Raw genomic sequence first — 14,448 nt, forward strand, 5'->3', positions numbered from 1 at the left:
GCAAACACAAAGAGGACAGAAGAGTAAACCTTCTCTATATGTGATTGTTGATTTTTATTAAACTGTTTTGTTTGTTTTTTCATTTAGCTAAACACATATTAATAGTTGTACTACAAAGTGATGAAGAAAATGTACACGGCAGTATAAAAACTCATCAGAATTTAGAAAATGGTCTAAAAATGAAAATTTCCTTGGGACTAAACCATTAGAACCTACACTTACTGTATCCTCTGCCGTAAATTAAATGAAGCTTACCCCCATCCTTAGAGATATTTCAGATCTTTTACAGTAAGGCTGGATACCATAGCAGAAGAGTAACTAAAAATTACCCACCTGCTACCAGGTCTGGTCATTGAGGAAACGTCTGGATCAGGACCCACAGCACCTCTTGAAGCCTCCGATCCAGATTCATCGCCTTTTATACTAAATACAGCCAACAACTGTGAGGACAACAGTAGTGAAAATGACTCCAAGGCTCCCCTGATGACTGAAAATCAACACATTGTCCATTGTCTGGTACATTTTCTCAAAGTATCTCCGTATCTGTTGTCTTTGAGCTTTTCACAGGACTTTATTTTGTTTGTTTTTACTTTTTCTTTCTGTTTTAATGTATTTCTTTTCTCTATGAATTGGTGGTCTGGTCCTTGATTTGCAGTTAAATAATTCATTTAAATTTCATTTCCTTTACACCTCTATACAAAACTATTGTATAAACTGTGAATACAGAGTAATTGTTACTCATAGAAAACCAATTTATTTAGTGTGATTTTGCTTCAGGGAGGAGATGTGACCACACTGAGGAGTCTGTTGCCTGAACATTTACTGGTTGATATCCTAGCAGAAAGATTTCAGGTGAGGTATTACATGGTGTGTATATACAGAAAAGTGCAAACTGAATAACTCTTAGCCAGTGCTGTGCAATAAATTGGCACAAATAAGGAATGTTTTCTCTCATGTTTCTCTAGTTATTTTGTAATTCTCTCTAATGTTGGTGCTTACGTTGTGATTACAGTTAAGCGATTGTTATCGTGGAATAGTGATTGATGGCCTGGACTCAGCGTACTCTCGGGTTCCAGCGAGCACTCTGCAGGCTGTTCTCAAGGCCTTAAGTAACCGCAAACACATCTATTTGGTCAACTTATCTGACTCTTATACAGCCCTGAAGGCACGGGAAAGAGCTCAAAGCGAAGCTGAAGGTAAAATATTTACAGACAGAAATTCTTATACCTGTGAACAGAACTTATAGTTGTCACGTTTATGTATTGAATTGGATAAATGACCAAAACTGTGTGTGTGTGTGTTTCAGAGGCTCTGCAGAAGGAGAAAGCTGCCAAGGAGGAACAATGGCTGCAGGACATGGATGAGGAGGAGTATAATGCTCTGCCACAGGAGGTGAAGGAGCGCATCAACAAAAAACACAGAGAGGAATTCCGACAGCAGAAGTTCAGGTATTGACAATATTTATTTTTTTCAGTGAGGTTTTAATTTCTAGTTTTACCAAACTGCACAAAGTCAAAACTGATGTTTTAGCTTGATGAAATGGACACAGTCATCAATGGTATGATCAACATGCCTAGTGAGGCTCAGTTCTCTGGGTGAAAATGCCTTGTTGATGCCAGAGGTCAGAGGAGAATGTCCAAACTGCTTCAAGCTGATAGGAAGACAACAATAATTCAGATAACCACTTATTACAACCCAAGGTATGTAGAAAAATCGGGTCCGTCCTGCCTTGTATCAAGAGTTCAGGCTGACGGTGGTGTAATGGTATCAGGGGTATTTTCTCTTGTTCCCTAAGTACCAGCTGAGCATTGTTTAAACACCACGCACACACAAGCCTTTCTGATTGCTGTAGCTGTCCATGTCCATCCCTTTATGACCACAGTGACCACATCTGCTGAGGGCTGTTTCCAGCAGGATAACACACCATGTCACAGATCATAGAGCGTCTCAAACTGGTTTCTTGATGGTCTCCATGAAATTCATTTTATTTTACTCAAATAACTTTCCTAGTCACACAGTCTCTATCCAATATAGCAGCTTTGGAGTGAAAGCCGAATCAGATATGCAGCTGACAAATCTGCAGCAACTGTTTAATCTCTTTCATGTCAGTATGTCAGTAATAAATAATCAATACATAATATGTGCTTTAACATTTATATCAATAATGGTTTAGAATATGGCATAAGCCACTATAACCACATTTTGAGGTATTTGATGTCATTCATTTTCTTCTTAAACCAGTTATAGACTTAGATTTACTATATCTACCATGTAATAAAAGCCCTCATAGGGATCATAAATATAGAGACTTGAAACTACTTCTTGCTTCCTTCTACATCCAGGAATATTGTGCACAGTTTTATTTATGCTGAGCATGCACAGTTTCACTCAAATACCAGGAATATATTCAAGTTCAAATGAAGGTAACTAAAAACAATTCACTTGTGTGTAAGGGAGCAGATGGCGAAAGAGCTGGAAGAAAAGAGGCAACAGGAAGAGAACCAAAGGTTAAAAGAGGTGGGTGGAAAGAAGGACATTAAAGAACCATCAAGGAAGAAGAGCTTGCTGGGGGTAAAGCAGGTCTGTATCCAGTCTGAAGACCAGCAAATACAGAGAAAAATTAGAGCACTGAATTAATTTCTCCCCTTTCCTCTGTAGTCAACAGGGGCATTGAATGTGCTAAGGGCGTCTTCTGTTAACGACTCCAAAGAGCAATTAGGGGACACAAGAGAGCAATGTCATCTAAATGAAGGTGCAGACAAGTGTAAAAAAAACATGTAATATTTTATAAAATGTAATATAGAGCAAAAAATGAAATGGTTTATAGAGTGCAGCATAATCAGTTACTGAGTGACGTCTGGTCATTATTCCTACAGAGCATCATAGCAAAGAGGCCGATGATCCACAGAAGCAGACAGAAGGAACCACAGGTTCTCCTCAACCCACAGACACACTGGAGATAGACAAGGTAAATTAAGCTTAGCAACGATGTCAACACACTCAACCCCAGTGCATTATTTAAAATGGTAGATATGTATAGCAGACTAATTACCTACTTTGTAACTTACTGGAGTTTTTATACTGCATGTTTGGGATACATTATTTCATAAGATTGTGTAATGTTATACAACAAATCAGATATGAGGAATGATGGAATAATAAATAATAAATCTTACTATTTTAACAACATGTCTGATTTTTTTCAAGTATGTTTTGAATACTTACTTGATTTTAATTTGAGAAAAAAGGGATTCAAGAAACAAAAGTACTTCTTGTAGGCCTATCTGTTACTATGTGTGCTGTGAAATCTTCAGCTTCTCTTACTTTAGTTTTTAAAACCACTCAATGAAGAATTAATGATTTACTCTGCAATCCAGTGTCTTGCATTCTGCACAGGATCTAATTACATTAAAGTATTTAATTTTGCTTTTATATCCAACATGAATCATGTGTTGTTGCCAGAATACAGAAACTGTAAATGTGAAGAGTGCAGGAGAAGAAAAAGAGTTGAAAGATGGAAAACAAGCAGGGGAGAGGAATCAAAAAGACAGAGCAAGAAGACAGGGCTTACCTGCTGGGAAGGTTTGTACAAATATGCCATTTAAGGGCTCTTTGTTAAGTCAATAACATAAAATCTGAGGCCTGTATTACAAAGCAGGATTTAGTCCAAGTAACTTTGGGTCCAATCCTGGGTTTCCATACTTCTCATTCAGATGCTTCGTACTCACCTTGGTAACTTATGCTGTAAACCTAACCTGTTCTGGTGCACATTATGTTCTACATTAGAGGTTAACAGACTCACATCATTGCCTACTAACCATTCAAGTGCCACCATTCCTTCATTCTCCATTGCTCACCATACCCCCATTCAGTCCCGGGTGGAGAACCTGCAGTCTAAGTTCTGTCAATACGAGGAGAGCCAAGCCCTGGTGGAGCATATCCTGCAGCACTGGGACCGGCGCCGGGGATTGTTGTTGGTCCCACTCCCCACTGAAGATGCTTTAGGGTCAGCTGAAGTTACAACAGAGAAGCAGGTGTGTTAGCTGGCCAACACACCTGGTGGTCCTCCACCAGGTGGCCCTCCAATCCCTCCTTTTTTTTTTTTTAACTTAAATGTAAGACTGCTTGGAAAATTGGAAAGGTGTGCTATAATTCTTTATCCTTGTTTGAATCCAAAATATTTTTTCCATCTACACAGTCCTCTGCTGATAAGAAGAGCAAGAGAGTCAGTAACAAGCTCATATCACCTTTGCACAGTCAAATAGCAGGACTGTCAGAAGCAGAGAAGGCAGACGACAAGGCATCTCCTCTGGACATTCCATATATTGTGTTAAATGTAACAGAAAAAGACTACATGAGCATCATAAGCAGCTCTTTGCCTGCCCTAGATGAGGTATAGCATCATTTCACAGATCTTTCATTTTTATAAAATTATTAATTATGTTTCTGTTGAAAATGAAATTATTCTTTCATAAGTTTAAGATGAATTCCTAATCTATTTTCTTTTCTGCTTTGGTCTCATTAGGTGTTGGATGATTTAGGGATAGGTCCTAGTGGCCCTCCAATCCCTCCTTCTGTCACCTTCTCTGTCGTTCCTTTTCCCAAAAAACGAGAGCAAGCTAAACTAGAACAGACCTGTTTCACCTTCCTGGTTCCTTCAGGGCTGGATGAAAAGGACAAGGACAAGAAAGAGGACGAGCTGCAAGCATCCGTTTTAAAGTTATCGGTAATGTCTAAACAAAAAAAATCATTCTTAATTTGAGGCAAAATCTGAAACACAAGCAACATGGACCTCATGTCCATTTAACCCACACAAGCTTATTTTGGTGTTAAAAGCATGAAATTTTAGGTTTTTAAGTCAGAACACTGTTTGTCTGCTGTTTTTGTAAAGGAAGAGGCAACAGGCTCTAAAGGTCATGGCAAGGCCACCATTAAGGACAGCACAGTGGCGAAGGACAAGGATAAAACGGGCCGAGAGATTCACAGGAGCAAGAAACAGACTTCCGCCAAAACAAAAGCACAGGGACCAGAGCGTCTCGGGTCACGTTCGCATGCCTCCTTCCACCCCGAGGACACTGACCAGGAAGAACATCAAGCAAGCTTGGAACAAAAACGCAGCCATATGTAAGACGTACTGCAGAATCACTAATGTTCATTAGTGTTTTTTAATTTGTTGTTGGTGCTGCTTGTCTGAATGTGTGCTTGTATGCATTTAGTCTGACAGCATTTCGCTGGGTTGTGCCAGCTGGCGGTGAGGTGGTACTCAAGATCTGGTTCTACTCAGAGTCACCAGGAACTTTTAAACATACCTTCAACTTTGAGATAGTCGGGACCCGGAGACTCAACCAGCTCATCTGCAGAGGAGTTTCTACTTATCCTTCCATCAGCAGTGATTACATGTCAGTCTGCGTAGTGTGATGAACTAATGTAGTGAAATAACTGCAAACGGGGAGGTTGTAGTTGGCGTGTTGTGTTCTGCCTCACTTTGTAAAAATCTAGATCTATTTTTCACAGATGAATTAAGTTTGAAGCTTTTTAATAGTCTGACTTTTTGTGTGTGATTTCCACAGGACTGTGTTTCCCCACAGTAAGAAAGTCACTCAAACTAAAGAGGGGCTTCTGAAGACCTATGTAATTAAACCTGGATACTTTGAGTTTGGACCTTTGCTCTGTGGCAAGACCAGAGACAGGTGAGAGGCAGAACGATGGCTATAAATGGTTTCATGTGGTTGTGGCTTTCTTTGTATTTACAGATTCACGTGTGTGTTTTCTAGATACAAGGAAAACAGGTACCCCGAGAACTCAGAGAAGCTGGTGATTCACAATAACTCATGTCTGGAGGCTGAGGTCCAATTCAGTTTCAAGCATGATACGCAGGCCACCACATATCTGTTGGACCCCCCAGCCATGACCCTCAAACCGAACCAGAAACAGGTAGAATAGCACTAATGCTGTCTGATAATTTTACTCTACTTTCTCTACTTACATTTAAATACTTTTCCACCCTACAAGGAGTTGACGCTTTGGTCGTACCCAACAAAAGTAGGACAAATGAAGGACGGCTTGATTTGCCAGATCAAAGACAATCCTGAGCTTGTGGTCATTGAGCTTTCGTGCTGGGGCGTTCGGCCAGAGTTGGAGTTGGAAAGCAAGCATTTGCACTTTGACAGGATTTTGCTGCACAGGTACCAACATATACCGCAGTAATTCAGGGAACACGGATAACTATTGCTCAGTTTACAGATTCAAAAGTGAATTTGAAAAAAAAAAAACCATGAAGAATTTTCTCAAAAGAAAGGAGCTTCAATGATAAAATATGCCACAGTGGATAATTTGGGATTTCTCTCTCTTCACCCAACCTTTTTTATCCTGCCCAGGAGGGACAGCCGCAGCATTATGATGTATAATAAGACAGCTCTGCCAGTGTCCTGGAGATTGCAGGGTGTGGAAGAGTTGGGTGATGAGTTCACTGTGCCACAAGATCAGGGCATCATCTCACCTAACTCTTCTTTCCCTTTGAGCTTGCGCTTCAGAGCCCGAAGGCCACTCAATATTAAGAGAATCTTGCGTCTGGAGGTAGAGTACAACCAGAGCAGTACTCATGCTGTAGTTAATAAATAACATGAAATAAATGAATATATTATAGACATGTTATACACGCAGAAGTGCATCATGTGGGTTTTTTTCCAGGTAGCCGATGTGGAGAAAATCCTAGGTGTTGTATACACTGAAAATATTCAGGTTACTGCCGAAGCCTATGACGTGGACCTGGAAATCAGTCCAGGTACAAATGAAACAGCTTTTCGTTTAAATGTGAAAGTGAATGTGGGCCTTTTATTGATTTAAATGCAGTAAACAATCCGATTTTGACCATTTTGAACCTGCACTTCCATTCTCCACATTTTATGCAAAAGAAGGAGTCACATAAAAATGATATTTAAGTTGAAAAAATGTAACAAGGATGTTACAGTAACTGAAAATCCATCATACAGACATTGTTATATACATTTATATTTCCTTAAATAATGAAAATTAAGTAGAGCTGCCTTTTTATCATGAGGAAATATTTTTGTCACAGAGAACTGGCATCTAACGCAGCTAAGGACCATTAACAGATAGCACTGCAAAATGACTGACTGAGTGGGTGGCAGGATATAATAACCACCAATAATGTACTACATGCTCATGTTTCTATGTCAGATGGCTGTCTTAATTTTGGAACCATCAGAGTCTTTGAGGATGTCAGACTGTCACTCAGATTGAAAAACCAAGGAAAATATGAAGTATCTTACAAGTGAGTTTAAACTGATAGTTTTTGCAATATTTTATTCATATAAAGGTTTTCATGGAACGGTCATTTAATTTTATTGTTCTCTTATCACAAGGTTTAATGTTGAGCAGACAGACCCAGCGCAGCCAGACCTAAACTCCATTTTCAAAGTGTCTCCTCAGTGTGGTAGTCTGATGCCCAACAAGCCCGCAACAGTGAACATCCTCTTCAAACCTGATGTGGAAGTGTTCATTAAAGACCAACCTATCCTGCCTTGCCAGGTTCGATCCATAAAAAGTAAAAACTTTATTTAAAAGATTTAAATAATTGATAGCTGACACTGAGTGAGCTAATCTTTTGCAGGTGATTGAACCGAGCATTGGGACAGGAGGAGAAACTGTAGCTATCGTGGCGATCAGGGTTTCAGCCCGATCTGTTTTCACCAGGTGAAGGCCGATTCACGCTCTCACTAATTCTGCACTATTAATATATTATTTATTAATAGTGCAGAAACATTATTGTATTATCGTATTATAGTATAGAATTTGAAAAACTGTGTTTCTTTCATCTCATTTCCAGCCTCTTATTTTGTTCATATGAAGCAGCTTAGTAGTTGTTTTTTTGTTTTTGGTGTTTTATGTTCGTCTCTCTTCAGGTACAAGATCACACCTTCATCCGACTTGAACTTTGGTCCTCTGATCTATGGCAACAAGAAAAGCCAAAGCTTCACCATCGAAAACAATGGGGTCTTTGAGGCCTCTTTCACCATCTGCCGCATGATCACAGATCCCGTGAGGACAGGGTAGGCCAACAGAACACACAAAAACAACATATCCAGCACATGTTATTTTAAAGATATTTTATTTGCTCCACCATTTTTAGTTTTAGTGTTCACAAAACAAAATTTTGTAACATTTATTGTTAATAAATTGTGTATTTTTTTTCTCTTTACATTCTGGTCTCAGGGGTCCAGGTAAGACTATATCAAGAGAGACCCTTTCAGGGAGGCCCAATGCTGCCAAAATACCACCAGAATCCTTTCAGAGTTTTCTTCAGGTGAGAGAACACTGGTGAATTTCACACCAGTGACAGTGCCTGATAGATGGTCCTGTTTGTGGTTTTACAGTCATTGGACTCTTCATTAATTTTCTTAGAGTTACATTTTCTGTTTATTTTGAGATTAGTCAAGCTAATAATTAACACATGAATAATCACAAAACAGTCCTGACATTTTTTCTTTCAGTTCCTTTGAGTTGTTATGGATTTACAAAAGTAAAACAGATAAAATAGACACTGAAAAGGTCTATAAAGTGAATTAATAAGAAACACGATAAAACCCCTTAATTTTAACAGGGAAGCAATACAAAAAACGGTGATGATGGTCATGAAATAAAATTGTGTATAATTTAGTGTCTTTGATTTTTATGCTTAATAGTTTGTAAAGCAAAATAAACTAAATTCTGCTCTTTGACATTAAATTTGATTTCTTTTTGTAAGTACTCCTTTCAGTATTCTCATCACCTCTCCTTGCTTCTTCTGATTTTCCTGAATTCTTCCAGAATCGCCTCAGCGTGGGTATGTTCTCAGTGTCTCCCTGCATTGGGAGCCTACAGCCAGGGTCTCAGCAGCTGGTGACAGTGGACTGTGCAGCTGAACAGCTGGGCAGGTGGAGCCAGGGTCTGCACATTGACATCATTGGGCGTGACCCCTCAGACCATCCTGATGGCATACCCTACACACTGCTGGCTGAAGTCTGCAAGCCAGGTGAGAGCTGCATGATTCTTTTTTGATCAGTAAAGCTGGTCAGGCTCAGCTCTACAGTCCTGAAATTACCAAAGGCATGTTAAAAAGATTTTTGATCAAAGATCAAATTCTGTTCTAAACTTACTGCTAGCCGTTCTTTGACTTAAATCATATTATATCTAGCTCTTTTTTTTTGGTTTCTAGGCATAGTATTGGATATGGCCTCCATCTTTGAGGAACACCATCTGTGCTGCAGCAGTAGCCAGCTTTCTTCAGAGCAGTTTTGCAATGCTAAAGGGATTTTTGTGCTGGATGAAAATAAGTTTATCTTCAACAAAATCCTGGTGGGTCAAACCAGCCGAGCTCGCTTCAAACTCACCAACAGCAGCAAGGTCCCCTGCATGCTCAGCTTGGCCATCAGAAGTGCTGGGCCTAAGGTGAAGTGTTTAAAGTCACAAGGATAAATGTATATCGGACTGTTTCTGTCTATCATAATGTAGGTAGAAGTTTGAGTCTAAAATATGTATGTTTTACAGTCATCCCGACACATTGAGGTCTTTGACTTGCCTGTGACAACACTGAGCATTCCCAGCCTCTCGCACGCGTTTGCTGTTGTCACCTTCACACCTCAGGCAATGCAGCATTACAGTGTTGTGTTTGAGGCCAAGGTGGAGGGAAGTGGAAGGTAAAGAAGCAAATGACTGTGTATGCCACTGCGGTGTTGTCTTTAGTTTTTCTATCCCTTTTTTAATCCCTGTTACTACTGTATATAATAACAATAACAGCACCGGTTGTTTTCTGCTGCTGACTTCTCCCACCCTGCTCTCTTCTCTCTGCTGGATTAAGAGTGACACCCACAATTAAGACCAGCGTGCTGGAGTTTGACCTTTTGGGACAAGGCACTCTGCCCAGTGTTTGTGTGGTACGTCCAGGTCTGAGGAGCAGTAAAGGAAGCCCAGTGCTGCACTTCAGACGGGTACCAGTAGGGCGCAGACATATCCGACCCCTGGTGCTGTTAAATAATGGAAATGTTCCAGCTGAGGTGAGAAGAAGGAAATTTGTCTGTTTATCCATTTTAAATTCAGTAAAACCAAATTATACCAAAATATAAATATTATTATTTACAATGCATTCAGAAACATAACAAACAGTCTAGGTAGGATTTCATGAATAATGAATGTGTTTTCTGAAAATGTGTATAGGTCCAGATTGACATGCTGGATGAGCATGGTGTGTTCACCCTAAAAGCTGCGTCTGACAACATTAACGCCTCAGTGGACTCCACACAGCGTGCTTCAGGTAAATAAAACTTGTATTTGTGAAACAAATACGCCTACAGAAAAGTGCACTGTAATTTTAACTGTAATGTTTTAATGCTCGTTTTACCACGGCACTCTGAAAATACAGCTGACATTTCTTTAATCTAAGTCTGAGTTCTTAAGGCTGTAGTGTGACTTTCTCTCCTAAGTGGCCATCTTAACATTGCTGGGTACTGTCTTACATATTGTTGTAACTATTCATCGCATTAGCTGGCAGTTCTTTATAGTCCATGAGCATCAACGTGACCTTATTGCAAGAACTTCCCATTCAATTTATGTCCCAATTTATGATTTATAGATCCTAACCGACATGACTCGGTTTTACCCTGTCTTTTCTTTGAGGTCAAGTGTGATCTTGTTTTAGTTTAACAAATGCACTGAAAACTAGTGGGTGAGGCTTTAAACCATTCACACTTCCCACTCCTCAATGGTTTCTGACATTTTTCCTTCTCCACAGAGCACAAATCGGTGCACAGAGTAAACCTAAAGCTGAAGAGTAATGAACCAGTGGAGATTGAGGTTGGCTTCTGCTCTGATAAACCCTTGAATGTCAAGGAAAAAATGTCACTGCAAGTGAAGGACAACCAGCAGAGCAACACTACAATAGAAGTAACAGGAGAGGCTTACCAGCCAATCGTCTCTCTAGATCACATCAGCAGGTCGTTGCAGGATATAGATCATGAAGATGAAAAAGAAGGTATGGCATAAGATTTTTTTACAAAACCTCCTAATCTTGTGATTTAGTTCAACAGAAGCTTGAGTCTTTTATTAAAGACCTAATTTCTCATTTATAGGTAATTATGAGGTGCTGGATTTTGGTGACTGCCATGTAAACGTTCCATACAAAGAAAGTTTTACTATGACCAACCACAGCAGCAGCCAGGTGCTGAGGTTTGAGTGGCCCCCTAGTGGACCTCATGTCAGCTTTTCACCACAGGTAAAATATCAACAAAGTGGCAGAGGCTGTCAAAACTGTTAAATGGTGGAGCCAAAAAATACTTTTTCATAGCAGTGATAAAATGTGCATTGTCAAAAGTCGCTGGTTAGTTTGGCATTATTTTTGAAACAAAATAATGCCTCAGTGCAATCAGCATTTCTCTTGTGCAATAATTAAATAATTTGTGGTTTTAAATATGTACCAATGACTTTATATTCATTTATTTATTATACTTGCTCTTTTTTAAACTTTGTATTGATGTTTTTTTTGTTTTTATGTGAGCTTGTGCAACATAATTTCGTTCTGCGTTGAATATTTGAGGTAGTGCTGACAATGACAATAAAAAAAATCTTGAATCAAACCAGCATCAACAAATAGTAAATACAGCTATAGACATTATTTCTGAACACACGCAGTTCCTTTCCTAAGACAATGATTGTAGTAATTTTACATTTTCTCTTGCTGCCAGCTCAGGAAAACATTTAGCTGCTTGTTGTTACAGGTGGGACACCTTCATGCTGGTTGCTCTAAGGAAGTGATTGTCACATTTAGCTCCAGCAAGGCAGTGACTCTGTCTCAGCTGCAAATGAGATGTAAAGTTTGCCAGGTGGAGTTCCAGCAGCCTGTAGAGGAGGTAGCTGACTGGGATGACCGACACAAGATGGTACACTGGCTGAGTTCTTCAGAGAAAGCTTCAGATGCATCCAAACAGGCTGTAAAGGACAAGGTACATGTGGGCCCTAGCTTATTGTGTTAGAGAGACAAGTGGTGTCAAATGCTGTATAAGGAGACAAGTTAATAAATCACATTCTTTTATCCAGGTGATAAGAACAGATCCTGAGCCTTGCTGCTCTGTGGTCGACGGCTCTCAGGTGGAGCTTGAATTACGCATCAGTGCTGTCTGCGACTATGTGAAGTTAAGCTGCAGCACAGACATCATCCTCTTTGAGAACACCATGCTTTTCCAAACCAGGCTGCAGCAGTAAGTCAGGTTTTGTGTACAACATATTCCAAGTCATCAAACCTAATAATATATAACATGGTATTCTTGTGAAACATTATTTGGGGTTTCTTATTCATCAGATAGAAATGAAAATACTAAAGATCAAAAAGATAGCCACTAAAGGCTTATATGTGATGTATATCTAACATTACATTGCTCAACAGTGGGCACCATAAATGTAAATTCAAAAATATGTCTTTCTTTCTGAGTATTTCTGAGTGTTACTTTTTTTGTTGTCTGCACACACGCACGTAGACTGCAGGTTGTGAATGAGGGAAGTATGAAGGAGGAATTCTCCTGGGAAGTTCTCATGGATCCAAGCAGCAATATTGTCAGCTGTGACCAAGAAGGTACGACAGAAATATTATATCATCAATATTATTGGGTCAACTTGTCATTGTTGGATTTGATCCTGAAAATAAGTGCTATTTCTTTCTGTACCTACACGTGAATACTTTAAAACCTGGACTTGACTCTGTGTAAATGTCTACATGTGGTGTTTAACAGAGGGGACCTCGACTTCTCGACCTGGCAGCAGATCAGCAGGATCGCTGACTGAAGCCCGTCCTCTGGCGAACTTGTTGTCACTTCTAATGTTGAACCCTGAGCTTCCTCCTTTCAGCATTGAACCCAGCGTAGGGACCATGAAGCCGGGTGCCAGGCAGAACTTCACTGTTCGCTTTTTACCCCTGCAGGTGTCCACTTTTCAGGGAAAGCTGTTTTGCAGGTAAGGGAAGTGTAACATTTCCATGCAGGTAAACGTTTAACTAGGTATTTTCTTCAAGTTTTTTGAAAATGGCGTCAATGGTTTGGATGCTTTTCTTTCCTTTTTGTGAGTATGCACTTTTCTTCCAGTATTCAGAACTTGCAGGATGGGGAACAGGTCCCGTGTATCTCAGTGTGTGGCCGCAGCCTTTTGCCCCAATTCCACTTTGACCTGGAAGATTCAGACTACATCAGTGGGAACCGTCGTAACTCTGAATTCAGTGGCCCTCTGGACCCAAACACCAGAATTTTGGAGATTCATGCCATTGGTTTGTCTGTACCATCAACAAGGTAATAGCAAGTAAGGTTAGAACTTCTATCTCTGTCAGTGTAACCCGGGATGTTTCATGCTCTCGGTTGACTCTTTAGGTCTTTTAGTGTGGTGAACCCAACCAGTAAGCCCTACTCATTCAAATGGAGGTGTGAGGACAAAAGTAGGAGCCATTTCCACTGTCTCATTCCATCTGGTGTCATTCCCCCTGGGAACAAAGCAGAAGTAAGAATAGACAGAGTGCACCCCACATAACAGTGATGGTCTTTTCGTCGTAAAGTATCTCACAGAGTGTACTACCTCATTCCCATCTTGATCTCATTTTCTCCATTAGTCAGTCTTGGGTTCTCTTCTTTTACCTTTATCTGTCTTTATTCATCTCACTCACTCCATGTGTTTTTCTTGAACTAACAGTATATAGCATTATGACCACCTGCCTGATATCTAGCCCCCCCACCCCCCCCACCACCACCACCTCTCTTTTGCCATGAAAATACCAAATAACTGTGATGCACTGGGTATTCTGATACCTTTCTATCAGAACCACCATTAACGTTTTTGGCAATTTGAGCTCCAGTAACTTGTATGTTTTCATGAATGAGTCTTGGCCACCCCTGAACCTGCTTTGTCTGCTTTGTTTGTAGGTGTGTTTTGAGTATGTTGCCGAGCAGCTGGATGCAGTGGAGTCCTTCTGGACCTTCATTGTTGACACTCTCTCGCTATCTGTTCCCTTCCTATGTGTGGGCACTGCTAGAGAACCAATCACCTATCTCGACAGACCTCACTTTGACTTTGGGGAACTGCTTCTTGGTAATTCAGTTTTAATATATACAAAAGCAAACGTTCAAATAATCCCTTATACTCATACTTTGTGCGTATTTGCTTCTTTTGATGGTAAAATTAGATGATTTTTTGTCTTTAACTGGCTTGGCTAATGAAATGCAACAAAGAATACATGTCATTCAATTGAGCTTAGATTTACAGCAAGTGTGATGATGTCCTGCTCTGCCAACTCAGTCCCTGCCTGCATCAGCTGATGGCTCTACCAATGCCCTTCCACAAATCCAGTTGGCAGCTCTCACACAGGGCATGCTACCTAAGTTTCTTTAGCCTGCCTACGGTTGATGTGCATCTGCAAGC

At 40.1% G+C, this 14,448-nt stretch overlaps 1 protein-coding gene across 1 annotated transcript in view; it reads left to right on the plus strand.

Annotated features, from left to right (window-relative positions):
* Positions 1-14,448, plus strand: part of hydin (HYDIN axonemal central pair apparatus protein) — a 55,543-nt gene that overhangs the window by 27,636 nt on the left and 13,459 nt on the right. Inside the window, exons 41-77 of the mRNA XM_080903735.1 lie at positions 344-516; positions 778-852; positions 1,013-1,196; positions 1,307-1,448; positions 2,454-2,580; positions 2,659-2,752; positions 2,877-2,968; positions 3,463-3,582; positions 3,873-4,034; positions 4,199-4,393; positions 4,526-4,726; positions 4,892-5,124; positions 5,217-5,399; positions 5,571-5,690; positions 5,775-5,934; positions 6,013-6,185; positions 6,378-6,576; positions 6,691-6,784; positions 7,201-7,294; positions 7,386-7,551; positions 7,634-7,716; positions 7,926-8,072; positions 8,236-8,326; positions 8,830-9,034; positions 9,218-9,450; positions 9,550-9,698; positions 9,860-10,055; positions 10,216-10,312; positions 10,790-11,029; positions 11,127-11,269; positions 11,772-11,996; positions 12,091-12,251; positions 12,528-12,622; positions 12,780-12,999; positions 13,128-13,328; positions 13,407-13,533; positions 13,953-14,118. Coding sequence (XP_080759861.1) covers positions 344-516; positions 778-852; positions 1,013-1,196; positions 1,307-1,448; positions 2,454-2,580; positions 2,659-2,752; positions 2,877-2,968; positions 3,463-3,582; positions 3,873-4,034; positions 4,199-4,393; positions 4,526-4,726; positions 4,892-5,124; positions 5,217-5,399; positions 5,571-5,690; positions 5,775-5,934; positions 6,013-6,185; positions 6,378-6,576; positions 6,691-6,784; positions 7,201-7,294; positions 7,386-7,551; positions 7,634-7,716; positions 7,926-8,072; positions 8,236-8,326; positions 8,830-9,034; positions 9,218-9,450; positions 9,550-9,698; positions 9,860-10,055; positions 10,216-10,312; positions 10,790-11,029; positions 11,127-11,269; positions 11,772-11,996; positions 12,091-12,251; positions 12,528-12,622; positions 12,780-12,999; positions 13,128-13,328; positions 13,407-13,533; positions 13,953-14,118 — 5,766 coding nt within the window. The remainder of the gene's footprint in view (positions 1-343; positions 517-777; positions 853-1,012; positions 1,197-1,306; positions 1,449-2,453; positions 2,581-2,658; positions 2,753-2,876; positions 2,969-3,462; positions 3,583-3,872; positions 4,035-4,198; positions 4,394-4,525; positions 4,727-4,891; positions 5,125-5,216; positions 5,400-5,570; positions 5,691-5,774; positions 5,935-6,012; positions 6,186-6,377; positions 6,577-6,690; positions 6,785-7,200; positions 7,295-7,385; positions 7,552-7,633; positions 7,717-7,925; positions 8,073-8,235; positions 8,327-8,829; positions 9,035-9,217; positions 9,451-9,549; positions 9,699-9,859; positions 10,056-10,215; positions 10,313-10,789; positions 11,030-11,126; positions 11,270-11,771; positions 11,997-12,090; positions 12,252-12,527; positions 12,623-12,779; positions 13,000-13,127; positions 13,329-13,406; positions 13,534-13,952; positions 14,119-14,448) is intronic.

Source organism: Rhamphochromis sp. 'chilingali', assembly GCF_963969265.1.
Source record: "Rhamphochromis sp. 'chilingali' genome assembly, chromosome: 14".
Classification (NCBI taxonomy): Eukaryota; Metazoa; Chordata; class Actinopteri; order Cichliformes; family Cichlidae; genus Rhamphochromis; species Rhamphochromis sp. 'chilingali'.